Raw genomic sequence first — 9,997 nt, 5'->3', positions numbered from 1 at the left:
TATGTGGGGCTGTAAGGGCCCAATAGGCTCTTTTGCCTTCTGCCTTATTCCCTTGAGATGAAATCTTCCTAATAACTTGGAACTAGGTTGGTGCTCAGAAAGCTCCAGCAATCCTCCTGCCTCTATTCCACTATAGCACTGGGGTTACCGGCTTTTGTATGGCATGCCCATATTTTTTATGTAGGTTCTATGGATCTGAACTAAAGTCCATATGCTTGTATAGCAAGCACCCTTACCTGTTGATCTTTCTCCACAGTTCCAAGAATGTTAATTTTAATTTGTACTCAGAATTTAAATACATGTTTATTGTGGACAGTTTTTAAACTGATAAGCAAACAAAGATGAAAATTATTCTTTTAGAAACATTATACTCCTAGAAGCCAGAAATAACCCACAAATACTTTCTGGTCTTCATTCCAATTCTTTTTTGATGTATCATTCTTTTGTTAACATAATACTTTTTTATAACCTCATACACATGCACAATGCAGTTTGACCTATTCACCCACCTCTAGCTTCCCCCTAAATTCTTCCCAGATTCCACCCATGCCCCACCCCTTCCTACCTTTGTGTCCTCTGCTTTTTTTGGTAACTCATCAAGCAAAAAAAAAAAAAAAAAAAGCATTTTCATTATATGATAATAGAATGTAATCTGAAAAATGGTACCCAACAGCTCTTCTCTTTCGGTTTTGGTATGAACTATAGCTCTCCATATCAAGGCTACTTCTAGAAGATCCACCTCTCAGACATTCTTTTCTCTTACACTTTTGGTTCTTTCTAACTGTTTTTCACCTCTGCTCTCCCTCTCCGTGGAAATTTCTATCAGAATTTTCCTCCATGGACCTTAAAGTTGAGAAGCCTTACAGGATCTGATAATTAGGTAAGTGGAAGAGAGATTAAAGGTGAACTTCAGATTGTTCAAGAGGGGAGAGCATGAAGTCAAATGACTATCTTCTAGTCTATTGTCATTATAGGGATAAATCATAACTAAAGATCAGGACATCTTTATCTGTGTAGCAGTGGTCAAATGATATAAAAAAAACTGTTCAGTCATACAAAATATTTTCTTCCAAACTGATAAATAATACATTTATACCCATTGAATCATATTTGTAAGTTTTGATAATAAAATCTCATCATGGACTTGTTATTCTTCCACAGAGCCCGAGTTTGATTACAAGTACGTATGTTAGGTATCTCATGACTACCTATATTTCTAGTTCCAGGGGTGTATAATACAAATGCACATATGCCTGCACAGACACATATATATGCATATAATTTAAATTTTTATATTTATATTTAGAAAGTGTGGAAATGACAAAATCTAGAAGAGCAAACTTCTATGATGTGTAAATACACAAAGGAAACAACAATACAATAGATAGATAAGACAGGAACTCACCAAGAATCTTTGGGGAATGAATGAGTCTGAACATGAGATTTCTCAATAGCTCGATGCCATGGAAATAACTGCTCAACTATGTGATGTACACAAACAATTCCCTTGTCACCCCATGAGTTATTGGATATAGAAGAAAAGGAAATTGTATCTTTTTCCTCTAGGACAGAGTCTAGCTTCTACAATTTAATTTCTCTTTCCCTTCCTTTTTCCAATTACTATAACCCTTTTCAAACGCTTTTTAAATTAATTATTTTAAGTTAGCAAAAAAAAAAAAGTACTGAATGTCATTGTGGCATTTTCAATATGTGTGTCACTATATTATGTTCTGATTATCAGTCACCGAAGCCTCCTGCCCCAAAATAGGCATTCCTTAAGCTTTTATGACACATATATTTGATTACCCTCTCTCTTTCTTTCCCCATTAAGATCTTTTCCTCTATTCTCATGATTCTTTTTCTAGTTTCATGACCTACTCAGAGACACTTATAAGTAAATATATACACATGCGAATACAAAGAAATACATAGAATGAAATGTGCAGTACTTGTGTTTCTCAGTTTGGCTTATATTAACACAGTGTTTTCCAGTTTCATTTATTTTTCTGCAAATGCCATGATTTCATCTTTCTTTATGGCTGACTAAAATTCTGTCACTTATATGTGCCTTTTAATCTTTTCAATCGCCGAGAAACATCCAGGTTGTTTCTGTATCTTAACTATTGTAAGTAGAACATCAATAAACAGAGGAGCAAGTATTGCTGTGGTCTTTTAACTTATATTCCTTCAAGTATAAAAAAAAAAAAAAGTAGAAGAGAGCTGACTGCTCTGGTAAGCTATATTTTCAGTTTTTTGAGAAAACACCACACTGATTTCCACACTGGCTACATGAAGCTTTTACCTCCAATAGCAGTGTTTAAGGGTTCTTCTTTCTCCAAAAGATTTGTCAGAATTTATTTTGAGGTTTTGTTTGTTTCATTTGTTTTTATAATAGCATTCAGACCGGGACAAGACAGAACGTCAAAGTAGTTTTAATTTTTATGACTTTGGTGACTAAGGATGTTGACCACTTTTGCAGTATCTGTTGCCATTTGGAATTCTCCTTGGAAAACTGTTAACTCTGTTAATTAGCTCATTTGTTGATTGGAAGATTTATTTCATTGATGGTTAATTTTTGTAGCTAGCTACATACCCTCTAGAGTTGCATATCCTATATGTGACAGGCTTAGTTGCCTGTCAGACAGACCTGATAAACAGTGAGCAAAGATTTCCAAACACTGTCGGCTCTTCTTCCCCCTGCAGATTGTTTCCTGTGCTGTCCAGATTTTAATTTCTTTCCATCCCATTTGTCAGCTCTTTGGGTCATTTCCTGTACTGTCCATGTCCCTTTTGGAAAGTCCCTGCCTGTGCCTATGTCTTGAAGGGTTTTACTATGTATCTCTCTAGCAATTTCAGATACTATGTTAAATTTCAATAGCTTTCAATCCCTGGAAATCAGGCCACAGAGTCAAATATCCCTGTCTCCTAAATGCAGCAGCCTTGGAAGGTAGTGAAAAATCTCAAAGGTCAGAGAAGGTGTCTTTAGCCTAGGAACTGGAACAATTAAAAGTTCATGTAAAATATTTTCAGCATGTTCATTCCACCGGGAACTTAGAAGACAGAAGTAGGATTGTAAAGTATCTAGGGGAAGAATAGATACTTTTTAAAAGTAAATAATTGCCCTCTAGAGATCTATAAGGTCTGAGAAGTTATCAGCTCAGACTGACAAAGAAAACCTCTATAACCACGAAGAGGAAACACTGTGTTCCAAGGACTTACAAAGGACTGTGCCACCTGCCCAACCAAAGTGAGTCTTGTACATGGGGCTAGCACTCTGCCTAGGTCCCTGAGGGAGGGTTTAGAGAAGGTGATGATAGTTTGCTACCAAAGCCACTTAGGCAGCCAGCATGGCTCTGTGAACCTCTCCTGTATTGTTCTTACTAGTTGCAGCTAGAGGTGTTTTGAATTCCTCCAGTGACTTATTGATAAAACTCATTGATTTCTGGCCACTAAAGACCCCTTCTAGGTCAGATACCCAACAATGTACTATTAACAAAACGTTCTATGCAGTCAGGCATTTACAGAATGGAATAGTATAAATCAAAAGTTACTGCCTAGTCTTGAAGCATCTGTCCAATGTTGGAGTGAGAAGGGATGGAGGAGCTATGGGGTTGGTAGAAGACCCAAGGGCAGATGTAGAGCCCTCCCTCTCTAAAATGCAAAATGGTGAACCATCTCAACATTCAGGAGAATAATTCCTATGAAATGGAGGGAAGTTTAATTCTTTATCTGATAGGACAATTGTTGTTATGGTGGAATTTTCACCCTGAATTTTATCAAGATTGGATTTTGGATGAAAATTTGTATTATGGAATAATTCCTATAAAATGGAGGGAAGTTTAATTCTTTATCTGATAGGACAATTTTTGCTATGGTGGAATTTTCACCCTGAATTTTATCAAGATTGGACTTTGGATGAAAATTTGTATTATGGAAGACTGTAAGCTTTGGCTTAACCCAACAGTTTTGTCACATCTAATTGCATAGCCGCATCATTTCCTTGGTCCCTGGTTTTAAAAATCATCACCGCAAACAGTTGTATGATCAGTCTGAATACTTCAATATGAAGCCCCATGATCACTAATATTTCCTGACCTTAGAACTTCATTAGGTATGCCTAGAATGCAGGAAGACCAAATCCTTTATTTTTATGTCTTTGTTGCTTAGACTATAATTTAAATGTCTTAACTTACCATAAACCTTTAAAACTAGGAGATATTTTAATGCTCACTAAACCTGACACTTTCACTCGGCAGATGAATGGTGCATACTTCACATACATCAGCTAACCGATGATGTATACATGGAATTCAATGCATGCGGCAAGAATGTCTTACCATACCGTAACCTCAAACATATCTTCAAAGAAACAGAAACATTAGTTGTTTCTTTACTTCTACCTTATATCTGCTGTCTAAAGTATTTGTGCTCCTATATAAAACACTTCTACTACTTGCTGGCATACGCAGTCTGTCTTCAGTTAGTGTGATGCCACTGAAGCCTCCTGTGCAAGAGAGGAGTTTAACAACTCACTCTCTCTAGCTCCCCTGCCAGGGTGAATTTATAGAGCATGGGTCCCCTTTTGATGGCACGTGGAGCTCATGTTCCTCCCTCTGACAAGGATCTACCATGCCTCAACCAACTGTTTATGACATTGAGAAAAGTGAAATGAAACTCTTCTCTAATTGTCCAAAAGAGTTCACTACAAGTTCATCCAACAAGAAAAAAAAGTTTAATTTTGGTCTGAAATAGACATCAGGATGTTACAGGAATAAGAAGGTGAGGAGTTTCCGTGTGGGCAGTGGGCACTGTGTATGGATGGACTAATATCATTTCTGAATTGTATTGTAGCAGGAATTCTGTAATTAGACTTAGGCATTACGGTTTATTGCAGATTGTCTCGAGGCCCCATTCTGTTAACTTCCTGTACTTAAAAGCACTGTTCCTATTGTCACTTGTCCTCATATTGGTGGACAGAACTAGTCTCAGTACTGTAGACTTTCTGAGTGTAAGGATTGCATCCTTTGAGATTTTACTGAGTATTTTGCTGAAACAAATTTATACCCATTAGTTCATCTGATATATATAGTCAAAAACTCAGAGGAAATGTGTCATCATCCACACATTTCAGATGAAGAATCTGAAGTTATGGAGGACAGTTAATTCATTCATGAAGCAGGTAGACTGCAACTCAGATTTCCTAACTTTTCATTCAAAGCTCTGCCTGTTGTGCAAAACATATATCTATTGGTATCTCAGGATACTTTCCTGAGTCTGCCATCTAAGATGCCCAGGAGTCTCCTTCCATGAGTCATGTCTAGCCAAAGACACTTCTGTCTGTCAGGCAGGCTGCCTTTATCTTGGTCCCTAGGTGGATCTAAGATGGAAACAGATGATCTCTCCCTGGCCCTTGGATTCCCTCTACTTATGTACAAGAATGTACAGGATGGAGGAAATTCTGACACCTGACTCCATGGTTCCTTTCATCTCTACCCTTTTGACCACATTTTTTTTTGGGGGGGGGGGAGGGAATCTGAATCACTAATACCAATCTGAAAGTGAAAATTCTGTCTGTAAGCAATAAGCAGCCTAGGGTTGGGAACAAGTCCAAATTGAGACACTCCCTCTGCTGACTCAGAGAGCAAGTTCTGTGGCCTGTCACAGGCTCCCTGGACAGTGCTTAGAATCCCAACATGCATCTCCGTAGGAATCCCAACAGCATCTCCCTAGGTTCTGACTCTATTCCTTAACTTCTACCACTGAGAATCTAAAGCCACCCTTCATGGTTTCCATGGAGATACCTTCTAGCCAGAGGTACCTTCTTGTTGAGAATGGGAATAAGATAAAAGAGGATAATGGGGTCACTGATCAAGAATGTTATATATGTAAGTAAAACTGGAAAATAATAAAGAATACACTCTGGATCAGAGCTGTGGGGAGGCCAGGGACCTGCTCTATCCAGCACTCTATTCTCCCACTCCAACAATTAGGTAGGGCTCCAGCACCTGTTTGCAGATAGGGAGATCGGGATGCTCTTCAGAACTCTTAAATTTGAAGCTGTGTCTCTGTTCTGGATGCCATAATGTCGATGCACTGAATGTCTTCTGTTTTGTTACAGTGGTTTACATACACTGAAGTCATTGATCTCCACAGAATATTCCAAGGTCCAATTTTTAAATTTTCTTATTTTATTCTGTGAAATCACTGATGGTTTAAAATGCATACTTCATATAAAAAGTAAGTGTCCAGGTGAGTTGAAAAAATGAATTAAGCTTTCTTCAAAACCTCTTTCCTTTCCCCACCCCCACCCATACTTCTACTTAAACGTTTCCATCCCTAATACTCATCTGCTCTACTTCTATATCACCTGTGCCCTACCATCTCACCTCCTTTAACGCATCCTTCCCAAATACCACCTTTCTATCTTCCTGGCATCTACAGGTAGTTAAATACATGAAACTAAAGGTTCGAAACTACACAAAAGAGAGATGACATGGAAGGGGGCTGTGTGACCTCACTCAATATATTTTTTAACTTCACCCATTTATCTGAAGGTTTACAACTTTATTTTTCTTCAGAGCTAAATATAACTTCACTGTGTAAATGTACCACATTGTCATTATCCATTCATTTGTTAATAGATATCTAGGCTGATTCTATTTCCTAAACATTATAAATTAAGCAACAATAAGCCTGGTGTATTGTTCCAACTCAAGCAAATAATCCCACCACCAGTGCTCATGATGGGAATCCTAATTAAATTCAGGAGGGCACATACACACAGCAAGATGCATGAAAGTGGGAGGCAGAGGGACTTGGAAAGAAAAAAAGGTGTTGGTAGGTATGAAGAAAGGCAAGAAAGGAGAATAAGGAGGGAGATTTGATTAACAAATGTTATATATGTTAATGAAATTGAAAAATAGGAAAAGAATAAATGATGTATACATCTGGCAAGATAAATACTTGAGAGAAAGAAGTACACCAAGAGATTGGAATTTCAAAACTATCAGATGACACTGACTTATACAAGGAACAGTTAATCGCCATAAAGGACAATGACCCAGAACAAACTCAGCTGAGAAAGGAGAATTCACAATAGTGGAAAGGTGAAGACAGTTCCATGACCCTTCATGCTCATTATGAATATGATTGCCAATGTTCACCAAAAACTCTCAGCAACTACTTTTTCATTGCTAATTTAAAGATCCTTAAAAATGCACTATATATGTTGCATGTCATTGAGATATAAGGAATATTCACCAAAATTAAAATTTAATTGACTAAGTTCTAACCTTGTGTTTGTCCATAGTACTTAGTACAACTATACTTATTTTTAACTTTTTAATAACCTCTCTATTCCTAAATTATAAGATCGAAGAAAGAAAGACCCATATCTCTGTCTTTGTGCTCACGGACAAGTACAAAATGCCCTGCACTCATCCTGGAACGATCAGCTCCTTAATAGACGTTCATCTCAGGGACATAAGCCTCCTCGAAACAGATATATGAATTGAAAAATATGTGAGAGGATTCTGTGCAAGGTCATGTCCTAGACTTTCAAGAAGCATGAATAACAATAGAATTGAGATGTTAGAAATGATGCCAACAATCATGAAGGCATCCTTATTCTTCCCATACATTTGATAGGAAGATGTGACCACTGCTATACCATGTTATAAAACCTGCCTTTCTGTCGTGTTAACTTTCAATAGTACCTTCCCCATGCCCAGTCTTTCCCCTCCCCTCCCCGGGTGTTAATTTTCCCTTACTGTTGCTTTACATCTGTGATATTTTTTTTCTTTTCCTCCACCCGTATTGTGGATCATATTTCCTTCTACAGTGATTGATTATAACTGTTATGGCACATGATGCTAGATATAAATTAATGGACAAATCAGGGATGTTAACATTCAGAAATTTATACTTTAGTATTATAAGCCAAGTTTCCTTTCCTCTTTAGTTATCAGCTTGTTTGTTTGTGAAAGAGATTCAACAACCAATACTGGCCTCAAACTCCCTTTTGTAGCTCAGACTGTTCTAGATCTCTGATGCACCTGCCTCCAATTCACACATGATAAGATTAGAGGGAAATGCTACCATGCCTATCTGTAGCTTCTCCCCCGTCGAATCCCCTCTCTGCTTTTTACTCTTTTTTTTTTTCAGGAGAATAAATTCAGTGTCTTCATTTTTTTCCTCCCCTAACCACCGAGGTTAAAGAAACAGGCTATGTCCCAGCTCTAGATCCAGTCTTACCTAGGACTTAGTGTAAAAGTAAAATGATATTTTAACTTGCCTGTCCTTGATTCTATTTCCTGTATTTCTGGCCAACTGACCAAACTGCACCATGAGAGAAAACGTGACCTGGGTAAGTGAGTTTATCCTTATGGGTTTAACAAGTGACAAAAACATCCAAGCTGGACTCTTTGTCCTCTTTGGGGTCACCTACCTGCTGACTCTGCTGGGCAATGGGCTCATCGTCCTACTGATTGCACTGGACCCACGACTCCACCTGCCCATGTATTTCTTCCTCTGTCACCTGTCAGTGGTGGACATCTGCTACACCTCAAGTGGGGTGCCCCAGATGCTGGCACACTTCCTCATGGAGAAAAAGACCATCTCCTTTGCCCTATGTGGGACCCAGCTCTTTTTTGCTCTGACTCTTGGGGGAACTGAGTTTCTGTTGCTGGCTGCCATGGCCTATGACCGCTATGTGGCTGTCTGTAATCCATTACAGTACACAGTGGTGATGAGCCCAAGGCTCTGCATGACTCTAGCAGGTATCTCTTGGTTTGTGGGTGTAGTTAATTCTGCTGTGGAGACAGCAGTCACCATGCGCCTTCCCACCTGTGAGCATAATGTGCTCAACCATGTGGCCTGTGAGACTCTGACACTGGTCAGACTGGCCTGTGTGGACATCACCCTCAACCAAGTGGTGATACTGGCTTCTAGTGTGGTGGTGCTGATGGTGCCCTGCTCCCTGGTCTCTCTGTCCTATGCCCACATTGTGGCTGCCATCATGAAGATCCATTCTACCCAGGGACGCCGCAAAGCCTTTGAGACCTGTGCCTCCCACCTGACTGTGGTCTCCATGTCTTATGGGATGGCCCTCTTCACCTACCTGCAGCCTGCGTCCACAGCCTCTGCTGAGAAGGACAAGGTGGTAGTGATCTTCTATGCTTTGGTCACCCCCATGCTGAATCCTCTCATCTACAGTCTGAGGAACAAGGATGTAAAGGCTGCTTTCAGGCGAGTTCTGATGAAGAACTTTGAATCAAAGAATTAGAAGAAATTTTTCAAAAGGAGAGGAGTCCTACAGAAGATTGTGAACACATTTAATTGGTGAGTCATGTATACAGCCCATATACCAATGCCTGTCACTAAAGTTACTTTCCCAATTCTAGTCGTATTGAGGTATGAGCCACACATATAACCTGCCCTTAAGTGTGCCTGTGTATGTGTGTAAGGGAATAGTTATCAGGACCTAAATCTACATGATACTCCTTTGAGGTAATAGGGAGCAGAATTTTACCTCTGGTATTTATTGTGGCCTCTGTTTCAGTTAAAAAAAATTGCAGCAACATTAAGATGTAAATGCTATGTTGAAAGTTAAATGAAATGTGTATATTTTCTAAACTGAAAGGAATAGAATAAAACAATATAGGAATGTGTATGAACCAGAAAGAAAAGTTAGCTCAGACAGCAGAGTAATGCACACTATTTGGCAACACTCTAATTCTGCGATGTCAAGATGGATTAGTGAGTTAAGATAGTGCCATCAATGACAATGATCTGTGTTTGGTACCCAATACCCACATGATGAAAGAAAAGATCTGATTCAAAAGTTATCATCTGACATATACACATTTACTATAGCACACCACATATGTGAGCATCAGAAACAGAATACAAGAGATGGAAGAGAGAATCTCAGGTGCAGAAGATTCTATACCGAACACGGGCATGACAATCAAAGAAAATGCAAAATGCAAAAAGATCC

The 9,997-nt window shown here is 38.8% G+C and overlaps 1 protein-coding gene across 1 annotated transcript; it reads left to right on the top strand.

Annotated features, from left to right (window-relative positions):
• Window positions 1-8,327: 8,327 nt before the first annotated feature.
• LOC110317192 (olfactory receptor 2F1-like) lies at window positions 8,328-9,367 on the top strand. Its single transcript, XM_021191609.1, has one exon. The coding sequence runs from the start codon at window positions 8,345-8,347 to the stop codon at window positions 9,281-9,283; it is 939 nt and encodes a 312-aa protein (XP_021047268.1). The 5' UTR covers window positions 8,328-8,344; the 3' UTR covers window positions 9,284-9,367.
• Window positions 9,368-9,997: the final 630 nt, after the last annotated feature.

Source organism: Mus pahari, chromosome 2, assembly GCF_900095145.1.
Source record: "Mus pahari chromosome 2, PAHARI_EIJ_v1.1, whole genome shotgun sequence".
In the NCBI taxonomy this organism is placed as follows: Eukaryota; Metazoa; Chordata; class Mammalia; order Rodentia; family Muridae; genus Mus; species Mus pahari.
Note: the sequence above shows the minus strand (reverse complement) of the source record. Positions and strands in the feature narration are given on the sequence as shown.

Excerpts from the sequence above, each read along its gene's own strand:
- LOC110317192 (XM_021191609.1), top strand. The coding sequence starts at position 8,345 with ATGAGAGAAAACGTGACCTGGGTAAGTGAGTTTATCCTTATGGGTTTA.